Here is a 24331-nt window from a genome sequence, read left to right as displayed (position 1 = left end):
AAAAAAAAGAGAGAGGAAGAGAAAAAACTCCAAAGTAGAAAGGGGATCCGAACCAAACTAACTGAATTAGTGCAGTATTTTGTAGCCAGGCTTCTAAAATCAGATATAGAAAATATAAATAGGCTGCTTTTTTTTAGGTGGTGAATCACCCGTGTCCAATAAAACGGAACGACGACAGTGCGAGGCCGGGGAAGGGGGGGGGCTCAGTTGACTTGATCCAGGGCTTTCAACAGCTCTTCGCCCTGCAGCAGGTTTCGGTTGCCTTGGATGGGCGCGTTCACCTCACAGTCGTAGCTGGTCAGCTGCGGGAGCCCCTTCTCGTCCATTGACTGCCCTAGGAGCTTGCTGGCTATATCTGGAAGGGAAAAAAACAGCTCGTCACTCTCGCAGAAACGAGGGAAGGGGTGGGGGGTGGGGAGCACCAGTCCTAAACTGATCTCACCAAAAACGAACAAGGAACAACCCAAGCAGCATAAGCTTGTGTCAGTGTTTGGCTTCTCGTGGCCCTTTTTTACATGCCCAGGGTAATGCCATTTGCAACTTTGGGCTCAGGAAGCAATTTTCCTCCAGGCCAGATTGGCCAGGGATCCAGGAGGGTTTTTGATGATATCTTCTGGCCGTGGACGAGGAGAAGAGGTGGGTTTTATGTGCCGACTTTCTCTACCACTTCAGGAAGAATCAAACCGGCTTACAATCACCTTCCCTTCCCCTCCCCGCGATCAAGGTATGGTGGGAGTGAGAGAGTGTGACTAGCCAAAGGACACCCAGCTGGCTTCGTGTATAGGAGTGGGGAAACAAATCCAGTTCACCAGAGTAGCCTCCGCCACTCCTGTGGAAGCGAGGGGAATCAAACCCGCTTCTCCACCGCTCCAAACCATTGCTCTTAACCACTACGCCACACTGGCTCTCACACTGGAGTAGGGGTCACTGGGGTGTGGGGGGAAGGAACGTAGTTGTGAGTGTCCTGCATTGTGCAGGGGGTTGGACTAGATGACCCTGGGGTCCCTTCCAACTTTTATGGTTTTATTATTCGGTGCTCTGCTACAGATATAGCTGGGGTCCTAACCAATAACTGAATTGCAATTCGGTGACAAGTGGGGGGGGGGAGGCAAAGTGGGTTTGGGGGGAGGGAGAAGAACCACTTCCTGTTTGTTTATTTATTAAAGCAAAGTTTCCAGCTCTTATGGATTGAAGCTGTGTGTGCCAGGTAATATCTCAGAAGGGGTGGGTGATTAAGGTTTACAGCAGCCAGAAGGGCAGGGATTTGGTGCCCTGCTTACTCCAGTGCCCCATCCATAAACTAACCAAATTAGACTGATACAAAACAAAGAAATTAAGCAAATGAACATGTCCACTAAAGGTTGCAAAATCCAGATTTTCATAGCAGAGAATCTAAATTGCTACGGACAGCATTTTAATTCTCTCCCCCACAATAAGAAGACGCATGGAGCTGCCTCATACTGAATCAGACCATCGGTCCACCAAAGTCAATACTGTCTACTCAGACTGGCAGCAGCTTTCTGGGGTCTTTGGCAGAGGACTTTCACGTCACCTACTGCCTGGACTTTTTAACCAGAGATGCCGGGGATTGAACCTGGGACCTTCTGCATGCCAAGCAGAGGCTCTTTCGCTGAGCCACAGCCCCTCCCGTTACATGAAGCAAATACAGCCCTGCCGATTAGTGGCTAATCAGGTCAGGAATGGCACTTGGGACATCTGGAGCAATCCCACACAGGTCTCCTCAAAAGTAAGCCCTATCTGATTCAATGGAAAACCTCCTAACTCGCACCCAGCCCCTTCACTCGCAAACACCCATGGTGAAGTCCATTCCTTTTTCAAGGCCAAACACACCTTTTGTTTGTCCGACAAAAACCAAGGTCCCTCTGTAGCTGTCCCCCCCCACCCAGCCACAATGGTTTGCTCCATCACCCCGCCCCCTTCTTGATACTTAAAAAAAAAACTCCCCCCACTTTGTACGGGGAAGAGGTAAGCCGCGGATCCCTTTTATGGAGCATATGAACGTTCTACCTGCCACATTCCCTATAGACAGGGGGTCTGATCGCCAGATTTATAGAAGCTTCAAATGCGCAGGTTTCCCCGTTTGTTTTAGCACCAGGCGACCCCGGGTGGAGATTCCATGGGAAGCCCAAAAGGAAGAAACCCTCAACGGCCCTGTTTTACCGGCACCACTTGGCTGTTGCTGTTGATTAAATTAGTGCCCACAGATACTCACCGGACGGCAGCAAAATGACGGTCTTCTCGGCCACCTCATTCTGTCCGTTCGTCCTGCACCCTTTTACGCGCTTCCAAGCCAGCGAGACGTTTGCTCCGGGACCCCCCGACTGCGCCAACAAAGCACCCTTAAAAACCACAGAAAGAGAGAGACACATATAGGAAAATTTGTTACAGGTAGTCATTGCTATTGAGTCAAAGTTAACCAACTGCTCATGGTCAGGAGGACTCGTTTTAAAGCAAGTCTGTATACTCTGTCTGTACAGAAGTCTGAATGTGAAACGTTGAAAGCAGGGCATGAGCCACCCGGAAATCGCTACTATGCAAACTCCCAGACTGCTTCGGAGTTGATTTTACATATTTTTAACTAAACGTGGCCCTCAATGCAATCATATTAATTGTACATGTCCAATAAATGTACAATTAATATACAGTTTGTTTCAACAAATCTTGGGGGGGGGGCGAGATTGACTGAACATAAGAAAGGCCCTGCTGGATCAGACCAAGGCCCATCAAGTCCAGCAGTCTGTTCACACGGCGGCCAACCAGGTGCCTCTAGGAAGCCCACAAACAAGACAACTGCAGCAGCATTATCCTGCTTGGGGTTCCGCAGTAATTAATATAACAGGCCTACTCCTCTGATCCTGGAGAGAATAGGTATGTATCATGACTAGTGTCCATTTTAACTAGTAGCCATGAATACCCCTCTCCTCCATGAACATGTCCACTCCCCTCTTAAAGCCTTCCAAGTTGGCAGCCATCACCACATCCTGAGGCAGGGAGTTCCACCATTTAACTATGCGTTGGGTGAAGAAATATTTCCTTTATCAGTTTTGAATCTCTCACCCTCCAGCTTCAGCAGATGACCCCGCGTTCTAGTATTATGAGAGAGGGAGAAAAGCTTCTCCCTGTCCACTCTCTCCATACCATGCAAAGCCTCACGCTCGCCACCTGTTTCCGCATGTTTTGCCCATGTTTTCCGGATTCTGGCTAAAACAGTATCCGGAAAACATGGGCAAAGCATGCGGAAACACGTGGGGAAACAGCTCTGCATTAACAGCCTTTGTGTGACCCGTTCAGAAAAATTAAAGCAAAAAAAAAAAAAAAAGACATAACACCTTTATTGTTCTAATGGCAATAGTAACCAAAGAATATCTGAAAACTTACAATTCCCACCGCTTGGAAAAGCAAGCTGTCCTGCTCCATCTTCCGTTTTCTCTGGATATTATGCAGAGCTATGATCTTTGGATTGAGGTCTTCATTTGTTGCGGTCGATTTACTGAGGAAGACAGATTCACACTGTTCAGTTCGACTCCCTTCAAGAAGACCATTGTCATATTAAAAGCCACCCCACCCGAATCGTGGTTTTGAGATCACAAAGCTCCCTTGCTTAGAAATAAACAAACGAACGTGGGTTCCCCAGTAAGTGAGTCTGAGCTCAACAGATCCGCAACCTGCATTTATGTCAGGATGGAACCCTGATCCACATGAAGCAATACCAAAAGAAAGGGTTCCTCTTCTTCTCTGCTACTAGCCTCTATGTAACTAGGATTGGGGAGGGCAGAAGATACACCTTAATTTCATGCACATCCAAGTCCAGAGATTTCTTGCTTTAGAAATCAAGCACTGCTCTTCAGGGCTTCCCTCTGGTGGAAAGTGTACAGTGTTTAGGGTTGCCAACAAGAATTATTTCCTTCTGACTGTCCTAAATCTGTGTGTATGTAAAGTGCCGTCAAGTCGCAGCCAACGTATGGCGACCCCTTTATGGGGTTTTCAAGGCAACAGACTAACAGAGGTGGTTTGCCAGTGCCTTCCTCTGCACAGCAGCCCTGGACTTCCTTGGTGGTCTCCCATCCAAATACTAACCAGGGCTGACCCTGCTTAGCTTCTGACGAGATCAGGCTAGCCTGGGCCATCCAGGTCAGGGCGTCCTAAGCCTACCTTTCCATCAACTTCATCGGATGTTCTTGAGTTCTAGCACTTTGGGAGAGGGAGAAAAAGTTCTCTCCATCAACTCTCTCTACTCAGTGTATAATTTTATGAATCTCTATCATGTCACCCCTTAGTTGTCTCTTTTCTGAAGCTGCCAAACATTCTAAAACAGGGGTGTCCAATCTTTTGGCTTCCCTGGGCTACATTGAAAGAAGAAGAATTGTCTTGGGCTGCACATAAAATACACGAATGATAGCTGATTCATAATGTTTTAAGTAAGTTTACGATTTTGTGTTGGGCCGCATTCATAGCTGTCCTGGGCCACGTGCGGCCCAGGGGCCGCAGTTTGGACAAGCCTGTTCTAAAACCTGATCTGCACACAGCCCTCCCCATCAAATCACAAACATCAGTCACCAGGCTCTAAAGATTAACACTACTTTCTTTTAAAGGTGACCTGTGAAATTCTCCATTGCGACTGCCAGAAACATTATTGGCACCTCCATTCGTGGCCAATTCCTTCTAAATGCAACCCAGTTTAGTCCACCGTCGACACGACAATATTAAGATATTTGAAAACTGGAGAAAGCTTTGGGGAAATTTTGCTGACGTGGTTCAAATTGCCCTGCTTTCTAGGACTTACGACCCCTGCTTAACCCAACATAATACTGAAGTGCTTGATGAACAAAGAACTTAGAATAATAGAATCATAGAGTTGGAAGACACCAACAGTGTCATCAAGTCCAACCCCCTGCACAATGCAGGAAATTCACAGCTACCTCCCCCACACACCCCTAGTGACCAGGAGATGGCCAAGATGCACTGCCTCTCATCATCTGCCCAAGGTCACAGAATCAGCATTGCTGACAGATGGCCATCTAACCTCTTCTTAAAAACCTCCAGGGAAGGAGAGCTTACCACCTCCTGAGGAAGTCTGTTCCACTGAGGAACCACTCTGTTAGAAAATTCTTCCTAATGTCTAGACAGAAACTCTTTTGATTTAATTTCAACCCGTTGGTTCTGGTCCGGCCTTCTTGGGCAACGGAAAACAACTCAGCACCATCCTCTATATGACAGCCCTTCAAGTACTTGAAGATGGGTTATCCTGTCACCTCTCGGTCTTCTCCTCTTCAGGCTAAACATACCCAGCTCCTTCAACCTTTCCTCATAGGACTTGGTCTCCAGACTCCTCACCATCTTCGTTGCACTCCTCTGGACACGTTCCAGCTTGTCTACATCTTTCTTAAATTGCGGTGCCCAAAACTGAACACAGTACTCTAGGTGAGGTCTAACCAGAGCAGAGTAAAGCGATACCATCGCTTCGTGTGATCTGGAAACTATACTTCTGTTGATGCAGCCCAAGACCGCATTTGTCTTTTTAGCGACCGCATCACACTGCTGACTCATGTTCAGTGTTCAGACACACCGTCTGCTGCTTTCATCCATTCCTCTCAGCAGGAAAAAGTCACCATCTCTCCAGGTGAGCCTATTTTCCTTCAGTTGGGGGAGGAGTGAGGAGGGCGTCATTTGGGTTTGAGCTGGTTAGTTCTGCCATTACACAAATCTGGCTGACTGGGTTTGTTGCAAAGTGATAGCTGAGTTAGGCTGTTGTAGCAAAATAAGAAGTCCAACAGCAGCTTACAGACTTACATTATTTCAGCCATTATTTGGTGCAGCTATTATGTTGGCTTCCTGAAAAACAGCAGCCGCAAATCAATAATACACATGAACACATGAAGCTGCCTTATACTGAACCAGACCCTCAGTCCATCGAAGTGAGTATTGTCTACTCCAGGGGTGTCCAAACGTTTTTCAAAGAGAGCCAGATTTGATGAAGTGAACATGCGTGAGGGCCGACCATTTTGCCTGACATTCTTAATTAAATTAATTAAATGCAAATTAACTATTTTATGCAAAGTTTATTGCAAACGGCATACTTATTATGCCCATAACCACAGACTGCACCACAAAAACCATGGCTACATTCCTTCCTTTCCCCAAAACCCCTTTAAGCTCACCGGACGCCCCCCAGCTTCTAAATCTCCAACCTTCCTTCTGTAGGGAGGGAGCAGGAACTCTCCTCCCCCCTCCGCCCCCCCACCCCGCTCATGTGCCTCTCTGGGACTGTCAACTCTCTCCCTTCAACCATGCCGGGGGTATTCTGTCCTCCCCTCATCTGAGCCAGGAAATAAACTGGTTTTTATTTTCATGGAGTCCAAGATTCAATCACTCTGACATCTCCCGTGCAGGGAGGAATGTGGAGTTTTTCTCCCCATGAGAGCCAGAGTGGTGTAGTGGTTAAGAGCGGTGGTTTGGAGCGGTGGAGTCTGATCTGGAGAACCGGGTCTGATTCCCCCACTCCTCCACATGAGCGGTGGAGGCTAATCTGGTGAGCTGGATTTGTTTCCCCACTCCTACACACGAAGCCAGCTGGGTGACCTTGAGCTAGTCACAGCTCTCTTAGCCTTACCTACCTCACAGGGTATCTGTTGTGGGGAGGGGAAGGGGAGGGCGATTGTAAGCCACTCTTAAGTGGTAGAGAAAGTGGGCATATAAAAACCAACCCTTCTCTTCTTCTTTCCTTCTGACCTCTTTGCTCTCTGCTCGGGGCTTTGACCTCCAGAATGAACACGGGTGTCCTCTGCAGACTCGGCCCCATCTGAACGCGCCTCGTTTCCAAACACGATACATGCCAGGAATCATTTATTTCCCCCACCCCATCCCTTCTTTTGAAGCAGCCACTTGCCTTGGAGAGAACCTGCTGGGGGGTCTGACTCCAAACACTTCCCGCCCCCAAATGCAGCCCCCTCCCCCCTGCCTTTCCTTGACTCACAATCCCCCCATTCAAGACCCACCCAGTCTCTCCCCTCCTCCCACCCTACAAATCTGGATCCTTCGCGAGGCCTCCGCAATGCAGGGAAGGGCCTGCAGAGAGGAAGGAGGAAAAAGGAGAGCCAGACGGAGCAGCCCCCCCACTCCCAGGCTTTTCTGTGTGTGTGTGTGTGTGTGTGTGTGTGTGTGTCTTTCCTCTCCCGGATTGGGGCCAGCCTCCGACCTCCCTTGCATTTCCCTTCCCCCCCGCCACCTTTCCCACTCTCAGGTCCCCCCCAACCCATCCTCAGGATCCCCCTTGACCCACTCGGGAGGAGCTGCTGCTGCTTTTCCACGCGTCAGAACAACAAAGGCCGCGTCCCCACACGCGGGCTCTGGGTAAGAAGGAAGTGGCCTCTCTAGGGTTTCAGACTCGCTGGCCTTCATTCCGGGGGGTGGGGCTGAGACAGCCAATCGAGGCGACCCTCCGCCCAAGCGTCGCCCCCTCGTTTGGGGATGCAAAGCACAGGCACAGCCCCCACGCGCCCCCTTTTCTCTCTCTGCAAAACAGGCTGGGGGGCCGTATTAAACCGGCCCAGGGGCCGCAATTGGCCCCCGGGCCGGACTTTGGACATGACTGGTCTACTCAGACCGGCAGCAGCTCTCCAGGGTCTCAGGCAGAGAGGTCTTTCCCATCACCTACTCACCTCATCCCTTTAACAGGAGATACCAGGGATTGAACCTGGGACCTTCTGCATGCCAAGCAGATGCTCTACCACTGAGCCACGGCCCCTCCCCAAAGGAACTGGCTCTTTCTCCAGAGCAAGTTTCCTCTCTTCCTTTCCTTGTCAGAATTAACCACGGTTTATCATTACACAAACACCGTGGTTAATATGGATTAAGTTTATTACAATATTTTTGTATTCTACCATTACCACCAACCATAGGAACTGTTATGGTGATTCTAAATCCATCTCAAAAGCAGGGTTTCATCACATTCTGATTTGTGAATGCCCAACCTTCCCCTTACAGCCTGTTCAAAACCTTTTGGCTTAACTTTTTCTTTTCAGCTCTGTTTGTACCAGTAAAGAAAGAAAATGAGACCTTATCCACATAAGTTATTTTGGAAGAGCCAACTTTCCTTTGTTAGAATCATTTCATGCATCAAGAAAGCATTCCTTAGTTCCTTTCTGAATTCAGGAAAAAGGTAGTTTATGAGGGTACTTTGGTTAGTATCAACCAGACACAATGATGATGATGATGATGAAGAGTTGGTTTTTATACGCCAGTTTTCTCCAACTTTTAAGGAGAATCAAACCGGCTTACAATCTCCTTCCCTTCCTCTCCCTACAGCAGACACCTTGTGCATCGGTGGGCCTGAAAGAGTTTGGAGAGAACTGTGACTAGCCCAAGGTCACCCAGCAGGCTTCATGTGGAGGAGCGTGGAAACCAACCTGGTTCACCAGATTAGAGTCCACTGCTCATGTGGAGGAGTGGGGAATCAAACCCAGTTCTCCAGATTAGACTCCACTGCTCCTAGCCATTACACTAAACCATAGACACACCTTATCAGGAGAAGAGAGGAATTTGCTCTTGGAGGGTTGTGGTGTATGTTTCAGGTTGCAAGCCATGGTCTACAGGGAGCCAACTACTGGGTCTGTGTGGTAGGGATATCTGAGTGGCATTGATGAGGGGGCAAAATCACTAGAGGACTGAAGAAAATACTACAGAAGAAGAAGAGTTGGTTTTTATATGCCGACTTTCTCTACCACTTAAGGTACAATCAAACCAGCTTACAATCACCTTCCCTTCCCCTCCCCACAACAGACACCCTGTGAGGTAGGTGGGGCTGAGAGAGTGTGAATAGCCCAAGGCCACCCAGCTGGCTTCGCGGGTAGGAGCGGGGAAACAAATCCAGTTCACCAGATTAGCCTCCGCTGCTCATGTGGAGGAGTGGGGAATCAAACCCGGTTCGCCAGATCAGAGGCCACCTCTCCAAACCACCGCTCTTAACCATTACACCATTCTGGCTCTCTGAAAACATCTGAGGACCGCTCCTGTTTCTGCCATGGAACACCAAACTATTGCCGTGTTTCCTTCTGATCGGACTGCGGTTAAAAGACAGCAACATTGGCCAAGGCGGAGTTACAGGAAACAGATACGTTGACAAGCTTTTTGAACCGGAGGATTGGAAGTCTTGCTAGCAAAAGGTACAAATCTCCTACATGTGTTAGCAGAAGGTGTCTCAGCACAAACACACACATACACCCTTCTGTACCTGAATACGGAATCTCACAAAGATGTGACGGTCCCAGCGCATCATCTGGGAGTCGCTTGGCATTCTAAAGGCAAGACGTCCCCTAGAGAACAGCTTGCTCAACGTAATGCCAGCCCTATCAGACCCTGAACTATCCCACCAGTTCCAATGTGTGGCTCGATTTCTCTAGGGGGAGGTGCAACTAATTAAGGGTACTGCAAAACAGACTGAATCTCCTCTCCTCTTCCCCAATCCCCCTTTTCAAAGTAATAGGCTGACCTTCTGCAGTTAACGTTGTTCGCTGGCAGAACAATAAAGGTGGGTTTCACCACTTACCCCAACAACAGCAAGAAGAAGAAGAGCTGGTTTTTACATGCCGACTTTCTCTAAGGGAGAATCAAACCGGCTTGCAATCCCCTTCCCTTCCCCACAACAGACACCCTGTGAGGTAGGTGGGGCTGAGAGAGCTTTAAGAGAACTGTGACTAGCCCAAGATCACCCAGCTGGCTTCGTGTGGAGGAGTGGGGAAACCAACCCAGTTCACCAGATTAGACTCCGCCACTCATGTAGAGGAGTGGGGAATCAAACCTGATTCTCCAGAGTCCAACGCTCTTAAGCACTACACCATGCTGGCTCTAGAATGTTATCCAGAACTGACCCTCCATTCTCGATGGGTGTATCAAGAAGCTGGTGGAAAGCTGTAAAAGTTGGACAGAGTTACGGTGTAATACGGTAAACTGACTGTCACAAAATACAGGACAGACCAATTATATTAATGCTCCCGTGCCCGTTTAGTGGGACCAGAGTCCAACATGCCAACTGTCCATGACCCTTATCAGGCTAGGTGTATTTAAAGACTGCATGAATTTATGTGGTAGCCATCATCTTAGTACCAGCCTGCTATGGGTGCACAACTTGGCTTGCCATCTGCCCGCCCACAGAGGGTAAACCCTTCTCTCAGCCCCAATCCTGCACCCTTGAGAAACTGAAGAGTATGTGGGGAGAAATAGACAGCAAATGGCATCCACAATGACACTCTACAAATTTCCCCATGCCTCTATGGTCTTTACCATAGAGACTGGGGAAAATTCCTAGAATGTTATCCAGAAATGATACCACGTACTCCCCAAACTCCACCCTTCCCAGGCGCTACCCTCAAAATCGCCCCTTATTGCCAAGGCGGTGCTGGCAACCCTATGCACAATGGAATTTCAAACCATGCAAATCAGAATCTTTGCATATATATCAAAGACGAACAACAATCTGTGCACCATGTTATGAAACTGACAAAAAGAAATGTTTAACTTTGGGCTTTTAGAATAAACTGCAATGAAAGGAAAAGCAGGGATGGCAGTTAGCCACATATTAAGAGCATGAAATTTGGATCTAGAATTAGAAGGTAAGAAAAGCCATGCTGGATCAGCCCAGCAAGTCCAGCAGTCTGTTCACACAGTGGCCAACCAGGTGCCTCTAGGAAGCCCACAAACAAGACGACAGCAGCAGCACCATCCTGCCTGTGTTCCACATGACCTAATACAATGGGTATGCTCCTCTGATCCTGGAGAGAATAGGTGTGCATGACTTGTATTCATTTTGACTTGCAGCCATGAATAGCCCCATCCTCCATGAACATGTCCACTCCCCTCTTCAAGCCTTCCAAGTTGGCAGCCTTCCCCATATCCTGGGGCAGGGAGTTCCACAATTTAACTAGGCCTGGTCTCCAAGACTCATTTACCCTGAATTTTGGTGGGGCGTTTAGGAAAGTGACACTCAACTCATCAGTTATCATTCCCCATCTGTAAATTGGGTACAACGGTCATCTCTAGAGGAATGATACAGCACCGCGTACATAAAATGTGCTAAAAAAACATACGTTAGCAGATCTACAACACCAGTAAAAAGCCATCGTTCCTTGCTGTACAGAGTTAGTTCTTAACGAGACCTTTAAACACGCACACAAAAATTTAATTCCTCCCTTACACGCTTTGTTTCGACATGTTTTTAAAATTAAAAAGAAGCAATTTTTTGAAGCTACCTTTTACCCAACGTGACTGTTAATATGTTTGGGGTTCCCGGACTTGATTTCCCTTTCTGCTCCACCATGCCCTTCCCCGTTCTGACGGGCGACGCGGTTCGGCTCGGACTCTCCACATACGGTGAGGCTGGAGGGCTGATCTTTTCTAAAGTGATCTGAACGGGAACGGCGAGCATCTTTGAGTCGTCCGGATGTTTGCCGGGCGCGGGCTTTATCTCGTCTGTGGCAGCGGATGGCATCGGAGCAGACGTCAATAGGGCAGGGTTGGCAACGTTGGAAGGAGGGTTTGACGAACTGCTCTCCAGCGGAGAGAGCTGGTCGAAGGAACGTAACTGGAAGTCATCGTCCATGGGGATGTAGGGCGCTAACATTTCCAAGTCTAAATCTGTTTCCTGAAAGGCAAAACAACAACAGGTCAGCGACACGGAAGTAACAGTTGTAGTGATAAGAACATAAGAAAAGCCCTGCTGGATCAGATCAAGGCCTACCAATTCCAACAGTCTGTTCACACAGTGGCCAACCAGGTGCCTCTAGGAAGCCCACACACAAGAAGACTGCTGCAGCATTATCCTGCCTGTGTTCCACAGCACCTAATATAACAGCCCCATTCCTCTGATCCTGGAGAGAATAGGTATGCGTCATGGCTAGTATCCAGTTTGACTAGTAGCCCTCTCCTCCATGGATAGCCCTCTCCTCCTCCATGGATAGCCCTCTCCTCCATGAACATGTCCACTCCCCTCTTAAAACCGTCCAAGTTGGCATCCATCACCACATCCTGGGGCAGGGAGTTCCACAATTTAACTATGCATTGTGTGAAGAAATACTTCCTTTTATCTGTTTTGAATCTCTCACCATTTCAGCAGATGATCCTGTGTTCTAGTATTATGAGAGAGGGAGAAAAGCTTCTCCCTGTCTGCTCTCTCCATACCATGCATAATTTTATAGACTTCTATAATATCTCCCCTTAACCGCCTTCTTTCCAAGCTAAAGAGCCCTAAACGTTTTCACCGCTCCTCATAGGGCACTGATGGTTGTTGAACACTTTTGAAACTGCCTTATACTGAATCAGACCATCGATCCATCAAGGTCAGTACTGTCTATTCTGACTGGCAGCAGCTCTCAAGGGTCTCAGGCAGAGGTTTTTCCCATCACCTACTGCCTGGTCCTTTTAACTGGAGATGCTGGGAATTGAACCTGGGACCTTCTGCATGCAAAGCAGAGGCTCTACCACTAAGCCACAGCTGTTCTTATAAAGTTTGCAGTTATAAGGCAACTAATATAAGGAAGCCCCACTGAAGGGAGTGGAGAAGGAGAGCAGCAGGAGCTGTCCAGGGCTTGAAGATCTGGGCTGCTACTTACCAGAGCAACATACGCAAATGTCAAAAAATGTCTTTAGTGACATTTTGCGTAACATGTCGCTAGCCACACTGAGGGCTCCATGAAGGCAGTTCATGAGAGGGAGGGCATCTTGGCCATCTTCTGGGCATAGAGTAAGGGTCACTGGGGGTGTAGGGGGGAGGTAGTTGTGAATTTCCTGCATTGTGCAGGGGGTTGGACTAGATAACCCTGGTTAACCCCTTCCAACTATATGATTCTAAGGCAAGGGGTTAAATTTAGTCACTCCTGCACCACTATTTTTTTTTTAAAAAAACTACGGGATTAATTTAAAGGAGAAGTAGGGCATTCTAGACACCAAGTCCTAAGAGGAAAGGCTGAGGGAATTGGGAATGTTCAGTCTGGAGAAGAGGAGGTTGAGGGGGGGACATGATTGCTCTCTTTAAGTATTTGAAGGGCTGTCACTTAGAGGAGGGCAGGGAGCTGTTTCTGTTGGCAGCAGAGGATAGGACTCGCAATAATGAGTTTAAATTGTGGGCAGAAAGGTATTGGCTGGATATTACAAAAATATTTTTACAGTAAGAGTTGTTTGACAGTGGAATCAGCTTTCTAGGGAGGTGGTGAGCTCCCCCTCACCAGCAGTCTTTAAGTAGAGGCTGGACAAGCATTTGTCAGGGATGTTCTAGGCTGATTCTGCATTGAGCAGGGGGTTGGACTAGATGGCCTTTATGGCCCCTTTCAGCTCTTATGATTCTAAGATTCAACATGAGCACTGGGAGCGTGTCATCTGCATTCCCACAGCACAGCCATGGCATTTGCCACCCTCGCCCCACTGAGACTTACGCAGAACTGAAAGCATGTTCTAGCTTGGTATAAAAAGAGTTTTGACCCCAAACACCCGACTTCACAGCAACAGGAAGTACACGGGGTAAATCATAAACCGCCTGCAACAGCACATGAACACAGGAATCAGACCCTCAGTCCATCAAAGTCAGTATTGTTTACTCAGACCGGCAGTGGCTCTCCAGGGTCTCAGGCAGGGGTCTTTCCCATCACCTACTTGCCTAGTCTCTTTAACTGGAGATGGCGGGGATTGAACCTGGAACCTTCTGTATGACAAGCAGATGCTCTACCACTGAGCCACGGCCCCTCCCCACAATCAACCACATTTGCTCCCGCGCCCACCTGCATGGAGAAAGGGTTCTTCGAGTCCGGGTCGATGGCAAAGAGCTTCTCCACCAGCTCCAGCTTGAACTCGCTGGCCATTTCGTTGTCCACGCTGAAGCAGTAGTTGTCGGGGCTGCTGGGCTGTCAAGGAAATCACGACATCTCTCGTCAGTACCATGTGAAAGCGCCCTCACCCAAAATAAGGAAGGTGAATTTCGCCAGCCGTGAATTCCTCCCCCTTCCCAAAATTCACAGATTTCAGAGCTTCCTACCATGGGGATGAGGCCAAGGAGAAGTAATTTAAGTAATTTAATTTGACTCCACTTTGGGAGGAAATACCTATTTGTATCCTACTATTCCTCTTGGCAAATTATAAAGGTTTGGGCACCGCAATTTAAGAACGATATAGACAAGCTGGAACAGAGGAGTGCAACAAAGATGGTGAGACCAAGTCCTATGAGGAAAGGCTGAAGGAGCTAATTATGTTTAGCCTGGAGAAGAGAAGGCTGAGAGGTAATATGATAACTATCTTCAAGTACTTGAAAGGCTGTCATATAGAGGAGGGTGCCGAGTTGTTTTCTGTTGCCCCAGAAGGTCGGACCAGAACCAACGGGTTGAAATTAAATCCAAAGAGTTTCCGCCTAGACATTAAGAAGAATTTTCTTACAGTTAGAGCAGTCCCTCGGTGGAACAGGCTTCCTCGGGAGGTGGTAAGCTCTCCTTCGCTGGGGTTTTTTTTTAGGAAGAGGCTAGATGGCCATCTGTCAGCAATGCTGATTCTATGACCTTGGGCAGATCATGAGAGTGAGGCACCTTAACCATCTTCTGGGCATGGAGTAGGAGGTCGCTGGGGGTGTGGGAGGTAGTTGTGAGTTTCCTGCATTGTGCAGGTAGTTGGACTCGATGACCCTGGTGATTCATTCCAACACTATGATTCTATGAAGCATTCGATCAGCTTCGGGAGCCTTCTGCCAATGGGAAGTCTCTCTGCTTCAGGCAGAAGGGCCTCTTCCCCTTGAAAGAAGGTTCCTTGGGCTGGACAAAGGCTTCAAACTTTGATGCGGGAAGCTCTATGATACAAGCCACCATCACACCCAATCATGCTGCAAATCTCTTAAAGTTTCAGGTGTGTTGGGAGAGCCAGCATGGTGTAGTGGTTAAGAGTGGTGGACTCTAATCTGGAGAACCGGGTTCGATTTCCCGCTCCTCCACATGAAGCCTGTGGGGTGACCTTGGGCCAGTTACAGTTCTCTCAGAACTCTCAGCCCATGTCTCTTGCCTTGAAAACCCTACGGGGTCACCATAAGTCAGCTGTGACTTGACGGCACACACAGCTGTGTTGGTCTGCAGTAGAGGAGTAAATTTGAGTCCAGCAGCACCTTGAAGGCCAAATCCCATTGCTCTTTTAGGTGCTACTGGATTCGAATCTTGCTTTTACAGAGGACCCTGGAAGTATCTAGCAGTACCTCCAACCTAGCTTGCTATATTGGTACAGCAGGGTATGCAGTTGGCAAAATTCAGTAAGGCAACAAAATATGTTATTTTCTGCCACTCTGGTATCAGCCTTTGGCTGTTATGATGACCCCAAATAACTTCCTTTCCCTAGATTTAACAGCCACTGGCAATCCATCAACCACTTCACACTTTAAAAAGGGGAAATGAAGTTTAATTTTTCCTTGACACTATAAAGAGAAAAGTTGCCACATCTCTCACGCAATTGACCGATCTATTTGACAGCAGATAATGCAGTATCCGCTTATCAGAAAGTATCTTTAGCTGTTTTATCCCAGAAGTGATATATTTATTTGTGCAATCTCATATTGTGGACATGCTAAAACAATGTAGGCTAGCGAGTCTATTTGATCCAGACCAAATGGGCATTTTTGTCCTTCTGCAGCAATTTTATTGTACCGTCCTTGTGTCTCAGCTGAGTCTAGGGCATTACATCTCACCAATAAGAAAGCTCATCTGAGCTTACGAATTTCTAACCAGTGGAAATAGTCTGGCAAGGAGAAAGTTCTGTTGAAGGGTTTCTGGAAGAAGTGAGGTGAACAGTTATGATTTACATCCTTAAACACTAATGACCAGTCCTCATTTAAGATCTTATGTTGTAATTGTATTTTGTACTATACCCTTTAAGAAAAAGCTAAGTGATTGGAAAGAGAAAAACCCAGCTGACTTTTGACTCAGAGGCAGTGTGGCATGGCCGCACCACTGCGCCAGGAACAGAGAGACTTTTCTGAAGCCCTGCTTAACATAAGGTGCGACCTTCGGCCTGTGACTTGCATCACAGTCTAACCTACTCCACAAGGCTGTTGTGGGGGTAAGTGGGACCCTCCCCTCTCCCCCCCCCCGTGATGCTCTTGGGAACAATGGCAGGATACAAAGCTGGTAAAGATTTAACACTGAAAAATAAAAATCTTTTATTCACAGGGCAAACAACTGGTTCCAGTGGTGAGCGAAAGATCTGGCGCCGATTCCCAGGCAACTAACCTCGGGTGAGCTTTGGCTGGTGCTCCCGTCGGAAGGGGTGGCCGGCTGCTCTTGCGTCTGGCGGATCGAGAAAGCCAGTTCGAGCGGCTCCGCGCTGGGCTCCAGCTTGGACGCCACTTCCCTGTTGAGCGCTGGATCTGCGTTGCTCCGCAGCGGCTTTGTGTCTTCTGAAGCGTGCAGCGGGGACATTGCCAAATGTATGCTCTGCAATTTCTCACTGGACGAGGGGAGCATGACATCGTTATACAAAGGAACGTCATCGAGCTGTTGCTCGTCAGAATCTACAGAAATCAAAAGAAAACCATCGGCCGCGTTAAGAAGCGTCGCACCGGGTGTCGAGGCCCTCCTTCAAGAAATAAAAACACCACAATGCTCTTCTCTCTAATTCTTTTAAAAACCTTAGGTCATAGATAGGCAGTTATTCAGCTCCTTTCCTAACTTCAATTACTTCCCCTACATTAAGATGGGCCTTTTCTAGAGCCTGATTTGATGCCCTTCGATCAGCTGTACTTTCGGGAAGGTTTCTTCATTGCCCGAGAGAGGCGCACAAATGTTCTTGCTCTAAGGAGGTGGTGGAGACGCTAGTACAGTGATGGCGAACCTTTTAGAGACCGTGTGCCCAAACTGCATCCCAAAACCCACTTATTTAGCGCAAAGTGCCAACACAGCAATTTAACCTGAATACTGAGGTTTTAGTTTAGAAAAAACAACTCATACATTAACATCTTTTGCCTTAAAAGACAAACACAATAACAGAGCTTTCAATGATACAAACAACTTTTTATTGAAAGGTAAAAGTTTGCATTTGGCATGCTTTTAAATAATTAATGTGATTTTTGCTGTTGTGTGTCTTATCTTCCCCCCCCCCCCGTGCAGAATTCCCCTTTAGCCTTAGGACTGTACTCTATCTCTGCAGAGACTCGCTTGAGTGTTTCTAAACTAGCAGCATGAATTTTGACATGCAGCAATTCAATAAATACAGGAATCTTTGACGAAGGCTTTCACGGTCAGAGTTCATTGGTTCTTGTAGGTTATCCGGGCTGTGTAACCGTGGTCTTGGTATTTTCTTTCCTGACGTTTCGCCAGCAGCTGTGGCAGGCATCTTTAGAGGAGTAACACTGAAGGACAGTGTCTCTCAGTGTCAAGTGTGTAGGAAGAGTAATATATACTCAGAAAGGGGTTGGGTTGAGCTGAATCATTGTCCTGCAAAAGGTATCAAAGGTAATGTGCTACTCATTGTCCTGTAAGTATCAAGATAATGTGCTAATGAGGGTGTGGTATGTTAATATGGAACCATAGTATCCTGAAGTGATCTGTTCATGTGTGAAATCCAAAGCTAATCTGCATGGCTATTGTTGACTGTAGTCTTTGTTAGTCTGGACGTTTTCAGGACAGGAAGCCAAGCCTTATTCATTCTTAAACTCTCTTCTTTTCTGTTAAAGTTTATGAATGTTTATGAATTTCAATGGCTTCTCTGTGCAATCTGACAAAATAGTTGGTAGAATTGTCCAGTCTTTCAGTGTCTTGGAATAAGACCCTGTGTCCTGTTTGTGTCAGTCCATGTTCAGCCACTGCTGATTTCTCAGGTTGGCCAAGTCTGCAGCATCTTTCATGTTCTTTTATCCTTGTTTGTTACCCACCAAGAAAATACAACAGATGCTACGATCAGCAAAAGACAAAAGAGACCCCCTCACCTCTGCAGGAGTATATCGTATACCTTGCAGCTGTGGACAAGTTTACATAGGGACCACAAAACGCAGCATACAAACAAGGATAAAAGAACATGAAAGATGCTGCAGACTTGGCCAACCTGAGAAATCAGCAGTGGCTGAACATGGACTGACACAAACAGGACACAGGGTCTTATTCCAAGACACTGAAAGACTGGACAATTCTACCAACTATTTTGTCAGATTGCACAGAGAAGCCATTGAAATTCATAAACATTCATAAACTTTAACAGAAAAGAAGAGAGTTTAAGAATGAATAAGGCTTGGTTTCCTGTCCTGAAAACCTCCAGACTAACAAAGACTACAGTCAACAATAGCCATGCGGATTAGCTTTGGATTTCACACATTAACAGATAACTTCAGGATACAATGGTTCCATATTAACATACCACATCCTCATTAGCACATTATCTTGATACTTACAGGACAATGATTAGCACATTACCTTTGATACTTTTTGCAGGACAATGATTCAGCTCAACCCAACCCCTTTCTGAGTATATATTACTTTTCCTACACACTTGGCACTGAGAGACACTGTCCTTCAGTGTTACTCCTCTGAAGATGCCTGCCACAGCTTCTGGTGAAACGTCAGGAAAGAAAATACCAAGACCACGGTTACACAGCCCGGATAACCTACAAGAACCGTAGGAATCTTTCATTTTGAAAAATATACTTGCTTATTCGGCATTCTTACTTTCTCAGCCTGACATTTGACTTTCTGTAGGAATTGGTGCTATATTAGGAGGCATGATATGCAGACGGCTGCTGCAGTGCAGTGCTGTTTTGACCTTTGAGGTAGGACTCATTGGGGCCAGGCCTGGCAGCAACCACTGGGCAATGAGATAACAGGGTTGATGTGAGGATAAAAAGGAGGCCAGAAGAATGACGCAAGCTGCTTTGATCCCCACAGTAGAGAACGGCAGGGTATACATGAAGAGATCTGTTGTATTTCCAGGACATCTCCAGGCCTCACCTGGAAGTTGGCAGCCCTGGACAGACCCTCCTACACAACACTGAAGGGCTAGCAGTGTGAAGGGCAGGAACCCTGGCAGTCACCGGCCAAAGGGACGAAGCCGAATGCCCCGCCGACCACAGCAGCCCAGGAGGACCCAGCATCACGGCCGGGAACACATGAAGCTGCCTGATACTGAACCAGACCCTTGGTCCATCAAAGTCAGTATTGTCTACTCAGACCGGCAGCGGCTCTCCAGGGTCTCAGGCTGAGGTCTTTCACATCGCCTCCTTGCCCAGTCCCTTTAACTGGAGATGCCAGGGATTCAACCTGGGACCTTCTGCATGCCAAGCAGAGGCTCTACCACTGAGCCATGGCCCCTCCCAGAGCCCCCCAAGTGCATTTCCCTTTCTGAAACCAATCTAGGGTGAATGCACCCTTTCCCTTCTCTGCTCAGACCAGAGGTCATCCCCCAAACACCAAATCTTCCCAGCAAAAGGGATTTGCTCCTTGCCCGCCAAGGGTCACCACCCCCATGTCAGCTTCAGAAGAGAAGCCCCAAAGCCCCAGCCCCTCTCTTCTTTGAGAAAGAGCTCCCAAACTCCCCAGCTTCACCCCGTGCCCCCCAAGCATTGCCTCAGCACCTCTAGGCCAGGCCTTTGCCTGTTTCCCCTCTCTCCCTTCCTGCTGCCCCAGAGGCATCGGCTCTCAACACCAAGTAGGAAACTGCCCAAGCTGCTATAGAGAAAGGGGGAAGGCAGGAGGGAGAAACTGGGCAGGGGGAAGGGCAGCTAGAAAGTGCCCATGGGCATCTGGAAGCTGATGGGGAGAAAGGAAAAGGGGGGAGGAGTATACCAGGGGGAAGGGAACAGGGGAGGCCAGGCGAGCCAGGAGCATGCTTGGATGAGAGCGCATCTTGGGAGACCCAGATGTGGGGGGGGGGAGCGCGGAGGCAGGCAGATGGAGGGGGGTGGAGAAGAGGGAAGGGGTGAGGAGGAAAATGGATGGCGGAGGGGCCCGGAGGAGCAGAGAGGGAGGGGAGCAGCGAGACAGAGAAAGGCAGTGGGGGGAGGGGAGGGGCAGGGGGTCGAGTGCCTGAATCCTGGAATGGAGGCGGGGGATGCAAAGGGTGGAGGGGGGAAGAGAGAGACAGAGAAACGCAGGCTGTGGGCTGAACGTGAGTGTGCATGCATGCATGGGGGGGGCGAGAATCAGGCAAGGAGATGGGGGAGGAGATCGGGAAGGAAATCTTGGCGGGCGGGGGAGGGGCGCGGGCAGCCGCCGGGAATGGCGCAGGGACAGAAACGTGGGGAGGGAGGAAGAAAGAAAGAATGAATGGGAGGTTGGGGGGGAGGAGGGAAAGAAAGGAGAACCGGGTCAACCCGGGCGCGAAGGACGCGGCGGCTGCAGCGGAGGGCGCATGGGCGGAGGGCGAGGCGGCCAGAGAGGCAAGCAGGAGCCGACAAACAGCTGAGCGAGAGGGAGGGGCCCAGATGCCAACCGGGCTTTTGGAGCCCCTGAAGTGCAAGACGGGAGGCTCGGGAGGGGGCGGACGTTGCTGCCGTGCGCCCGGCCCTCTCACACAACCGCAGCGAGCCACTCCATGGCAGACCTGTGCGTGCCCACAGAGGGCTCCGCGTGTCAACAGCGGCAAACGTGCCATAGGTTCGCCAACACGGCGCTAGTACATATATTGTTTCATTGCGAGTCTTACGATGATGCTAGAAATCGTTTAATCACTCCCCTGCTATCTCAGTTTGTACACGCTTACACCTCTGAGGCCTCTTTGGCGGAATATTTACTGGAAGATAGGGTGACTTTTATTTCGTACTCGGTAGCCAAATTTTGGTCTTATGTCTGCTGGAAATGGAAAACATTAATGATGAATAAAGGTCTTATGGGTAAATCTTCAGGTTAATCAGCACAGATGAGATGCTGCAAGCAGGAACTGCATAGTTTTATCATAAGATGTATATTTTATATTTTACGCTGGCCTTTGCCTGTAGTAAAGATGATGATGATGATAAAAACACCACTGTCAGGTGCGTCAAGGCCCAAATAACGTTACTTGACTTTAAAAGGTTTTTTTAGCAGGTTCCTTGAATTAAACCTTGGAGCCTAATTTGACTGACAGAGGGTTCTGCGCTCCTTTAGAATCAGCCCCTCCCTTCTGGTGACAGTTACTTGTAATCAACTGACGCTGCCAACTGCCTCTCGCACGATGTAACAATGTTTCAGTTAAGATGAGGTAAATGTTATAGAAACCGCTAAAGGAAAATGTTGTTTATTTTAAAAGACTTTATAAACATTTATTAAAAACAGTTTTCTTCCATTTTAATACGTGTGCTGTTCATATTCCTCCACATTTATAGTTTCGGCTGTTTTGAACTCTGCTGCTTGAAACAGATGGAATATCCTGCACCGAGTGAGTGCTGGGATATTGCCCCATAGAAGAGATTGGATTAATTTCCTTCCCCCACCCCCACCCCACCCCATTATCTGCAATGCCCAAATAACGTTACTTGACTTTAACAGACTTTATGAGCAAGTTCCTTGAACTAAACGCACACCCACCGTCAGTGCCGAAATCTAGCGATATAATAGTGTCCCCTGCGGCGGGAGCCAGGAAGATTAACGCATCCGGCTCCTCCTTCAGTTTTTCAAAGAGGCTGTCGCTGTCCTCCAGGGTATCCTTGCCCAGTGGTTTGGTCATTCTCATCTCCGACGAATCCACCGGTTTCAACATACACTCCGTTTGCTGGAGCGAAAAGATCAGGTCCTTCTGGACGATGCCACTGCAGGAAGACAGAAAGGAAATGTTGCGGAGCAGCTGGAGAGCCGGAATTGCCTATTTCGGTAGACGAAATTGGTCTCAGAATTTTCTGATCTCTGGGAAAAAAATTTCCCACAACACCAAAGCATCTGTCAGAAAAACTGGGATTGAAAACTCAGCCCATTGAGCTTCACACCACTTCTTTGTGTGAACAGTAGAATCAGCTCCCGAGGGAGGTTGAGGGGGGACAAGATTGCTCTCCTTAAGTATTTGAGAGATTGTCACTTAGAGGAGGGCAGGGAGCTGTTCCTCTTGGCAGCAGGGGATAGGACGAACAATAATGAGAATAAATTACAGGCAGAAAGGTACCGGCTGGACATTTGGTAAACAATTTTTACAGTGAGAGTAGTTCAGCAGTGGAATCAACTCCCTAGGGGGATGGTGAGCTCCCCCTCCTCTCTGATAGTCTTCAAGCAGCAGCTGGACAAACACTCGTCAGGGATGCTCTAGGCTGATCCTGCATTGAGCAAAGGGGTTGGACTAGATGGCCTGTATGGCCCCTTCCGACTCTATGATTCTAACAGAACCTGTTACAGTTTTCCATCGGTAGCTGCATTGATCTGCAGTAAAACAGCAAGATTTGAGTCCAGTAGCACCTTAAAGATCGACAAGATTTCCAGGGGATAAGCTTTCAAGAGTCAAAGCGCTCTTTGTCGTATCTGAAAAAGAGAGCTTTGAAAAGCTAATACCCTGGAAATCTTGTTGGTATTTGTGCTTCTGGACTAGAACCTAGAAGAAGAAGAAGAGTTGGTTTTTACATGCCAACTTTCTCTATCACTTAAGGGAGACTCAGACCGGCTTCCAATCACCTTCCCCTCCCCACAACAGTCACCCTGTGAGGTAGATGGGGCTGAGAGAGTTCAGAGAACTGTGACTAACCCAAGGTCACCCAGCTGGCTTCGTGTGTAGGAGTGGGGAAGACAACCTGGTTCTCCAGATTAGAGTCCGCCGCTCTTAACCACTACACCATGCTGGCTCTCCCAACTCAGTTACCCATCTGAAACTTTGAGAGAGCTTTCCAGATCTTTGGAACCGGAGCAAACGCAAAACCTCCTGAATGACGGCAACGCTTACCTCAAGACGTAGTTCACGCACACGATGCACTGGGGCTGGGAATTCTTAGTGTTGTAGATAACCGTTGCCTGCGTCTCAACCCAGACATAGCCCCCTTGCTTAGCGAGCATCCTGTACTGCCCGGTGGTCACCTGCCCTTTGGCGAACACTAGAAGCAGAAACAGATCGGAGTCACTGATGAGGCCAGACAAGGCCGGGAGAATATTTCACAATGAAAACACGGGCAGTTATATGCATGATGCTAGCAGCCGGCAGGAAAAGAACATAGTGGCAAGCAGCGTGGAACACACTAGCGCAGTGGTCGGCAAACTGCGGCTCGCGAGCCACATGCGGCTCTTTGGCCCCTTGAGTGCGGCTCTGCCACTTGGTTTGGAGCCCCTGCTCTCCCGCCTGCTCGCGTCGGCAGCCGGGCTGCGCTTACTTCCTTTGCGCTGTAGAGAGCGAGAGCGAGCGGAGGAGAGTTTCCTGTTCGGAGCCGGTGCGCCTGAGAGAGAGCGAGAGCGTGCGCTCTCTCCCCCCCCCCCCCATGGAGAATGGCCGGGGGGAGCTCCAGGGCCCATCCATTGAAATGCAGGCCAGCACGGCTCTCCCCGAAACTGTTCCAGAAGCCGCAGTGTGCAGGAACGCTGCGGCGCCCTTTAAACCTCCTCTCGCCGCCTGTCAGCTGTTGGGCGTCGAGGGAGGGGGGAAGAGGAAGAAGCCAGCCGCGGGCATGCCTGTGTGAGGCGCAAAGCTTTCAGCCCTGCTGGGCCCCGCGCGTGCTCATGTGGGAGGGGAGAAAGGTGCTGTGTTGGCGCTCTTCCCTGCCGCCCCCCTCGAAGGCCTGGGAGCCGCCTGAGGGGCTCGAGGAGGAGGAAGGCAGTGAGGAGGAGCTGCTGCTGGAGCCTGGAGGCCCGCCCTTGTTGCCGCTGGCCTCACCGCCCCCCTGTCATCCCCTGGGCCACTGGCAGGGGCCTTCGAGGGGGGCAGCAGGGAAGAGCGCCAACACAACACCTCCCCCCCCCACCGTGCGCGCGTCAGCAGGGCTGAAGGCTTCCTGCCTTGCACGCACGCGGCTGGCTTCTTCCTCTTCCCCCCCTCTCGTCCCTCCAACAGCTGGCAGGCGGCGGGGAGGCCAGCAGCAACGAGGCGGGGCCTCCTCCTCTAGGCTCTAGCAGCAGCTCCTCCTCACTGCCTTCCTCCTCAGGCGGCTCCCAAAAGTCCAGCTCCAGGCTACCGCCGCCATCGTTTTCCTCCTCAGGTGCCTCTCCCCTGGCCGTTTTCGCTCACCTCCTCCTCCTCCTCAGGGCGCTCGCGGAGGACCAGGCGGCCCCTCAACAGCCACGCGTCCGCCAGAGAAAGGCCTGCTGTCCCCCACCGTCCTCCCACTCCCCCTCTCCTTTCTCCCCCCTCTGCTTTTCTTCCTTTCATCCTTTCTTTCCCAGTTCTTTCCTTCTCTTTCCTTTCCCAGTTCCTTCGTTCCTTCCTTTCTGTCCCTCCC

General features: G+C 49.1%; 1 protein-coding gene across 2 annotated transcripts in view; it reads right to left on the bottom strand.

The window, feature by feature from the left end:
* Positions 1-199: 199 nt before the first annotated feature.
* HIF1A (hypoxia inducible factor 1 subunit alpha) overlaps positions 200-24331 on the bottom strand; it is a 60819-nt gene continuing 36687 nt past the window's right edge. The window contains exons 8-15 of one of the 2 annotated variants that reach the window (XM_056851508.1): positions 22852-22999; positions 21519-21739; positions 16260-16540; positions 13785-13907; positions 11265-11656; positions 3400-3511; positions 2234-2360; positions 200-355 (exon numbers count right to left, since the gene is read on the bottom strand). In XM_056851508.1, the coding sequence (XP_056707486.1) occupies positions 204-355; positions 2234-2360; positions 3400-3511; positions 11265-11656; positions 13785-13907; positions 16260-16540; positions 21519-21739; positions 22852-22999 (1556 nt within the window). In that variant the 3' untranslated portion in view covers positions 200-203. The remainder of the gene's footprint in view (positions 356-2233; positions 2361-3399; positions 3512-11264; positions 11657-13784; positions 13908-16259; positions 16541-21518; positions 21740-22851; positions 23000-24331) is intronic. The other variant, XM_056851507.1, reaches the window with a different exon arrangement.

The sequence above is a fragment of the Euleptes europaea genome, chromosome 6 (genome assembly GCF_029931775.1).
Source record: "Euleptes europaea isolate rEulEur1 chromosome 6, rEulEur1.hap1, whole genome shotgun sequence".
Lineage (NCBI taxonomy): Eukaryota > Metazoa > Chordata > Lepidosauria > Squamata > Sphaerodactylidae > Euleptes > Euleptes europaea.
Note: the sequence above shows the minus strand (reverse complement) of the source record. Positions and strands in the feature narration are given on the sequence as shown.